Source organism: Trichinella spiralis, assembly GCF_000181795.1.
Source record: "Trichinella spiralis strain ISS 195 chromosome Unknown Scfld5312, whole genome shotgun sequence".
Lineage (NCBI taxonomy): Eukaryota > Metazoa > Nematoda > Enoplea > Trichinellida > Trichinellidae > Trichinella > Trichinella spiralis.
In genome coordinates, this window is record NW_003532251.1 from 105 (window position 1) to 1,205 (window position 1,101).

Sequence of the window (1,101 nt, forward strand, 5' to 3'; positions counted from 1 at the left end):
CATTGCCTTCTTATTATCATTATTAATATTATTATAACATAAAAATTTCAACGAATAAAGATACTGCGTTATGTCACATATGTAAGAAAGAAAGCAGTGAATTTCATCCGGTGAAACGAACATGTTGAGCAAAATAAAGAGAACTAGGAAAGGATATTTAAAAGAGAACAAAACATCATTATTATTTTTTTCAATTAGTCACCTACGTCAGCGTCGTGATCGCCTAATGAACTCATAATGTAGAAGCAGATATAAAGTAACAGTGTACCGAGAAAATCGCCCAGTGCTGTTAAATAAGGAATCGCAATGTCGTCGGGATTCATCTTCCACTTCCAAAGCATGTGCACACCGACGAAGCAAAAATACAGCAATATGAACACTTGCACATAAGCTGCACCAAGATAAAACAACATAAATTTCAAACTGACCGTCGTATGGCCCGCATTCATAAAGCTGATGATCAAGGCAAAGAACGCATGTCCTGGACCGACGAACGACACCAGCACCCATGCGGCAGTGATGTGCGGTTCTGAATGGCAAATAAAAGTTGACAACAAATTTTTTTTGTAAAATTAAAATCATCTCATACGTTTTCCGAAAAACACCCAAAACGGATTTGCCGCCTGCCGACCGCGTAAATACGACGCCACTTTGCCAAGTTTTTCATTTTTATGCAAATATGTTGATATGCGACTAGCCTGAATTGCGACTAAATTGCCTCCGATGCCTTCGAAATTGCAAAAATGCAAAAACAAAAGTTAAAATGTATAATTGTAATATTCTGTTGAAATACCATTTATAATTGGCTGAAAAACGGCAATTCCTTTGAACTGTGTCACAGATCGACCCCAAATAAAGCCGCTACCACTAAATAGACACAATGCACAAATTATGCTTAAAATTTCAACGTGTAATATATATTCAACCTGCTAATCACATTGAGCATATAATTGGAGAAAGCCATTCAGACGACCTCCTTTGTGTCCTTATTCTTCCAGATCCAAGAAAACAACTGGCAACATGCATTAATCCAAAATTATCAGCGTACAACAATTGTAGACGTCCTGAAAATTGAACATGAAAGTGTATTTAAAAATTTAA

At 36.4% G+C, this 1,101-nt stretch overlaps 1 protein-coding gene across 1 annotated transcript; it reads right to left on the bottom strand.

Moving 5' to 3' along the window:
- Nucleotides 1-207: 207 nt before the first annotated feature.
- Tsp_15366 (solute carrier family 41 member 1) lies at nucleotides 208-1,064 on the bottom strand (the record flags this gene model as incomplete). The annotated part of the gene is made up of 5 exons (XM_003366839.1): nucleotides 208-391; nucleotides 425-529; nucleotides 604-727; nucleotides 794-894; nucleotides 938-1,064. Coding segments are annotated over 5 exons (641 nt in total), but the record flags the coding sequence as incomplete, so codon positions are not given.
- Nucleotides 1,065-1,101: the final 37 nt, after the last annotated feature.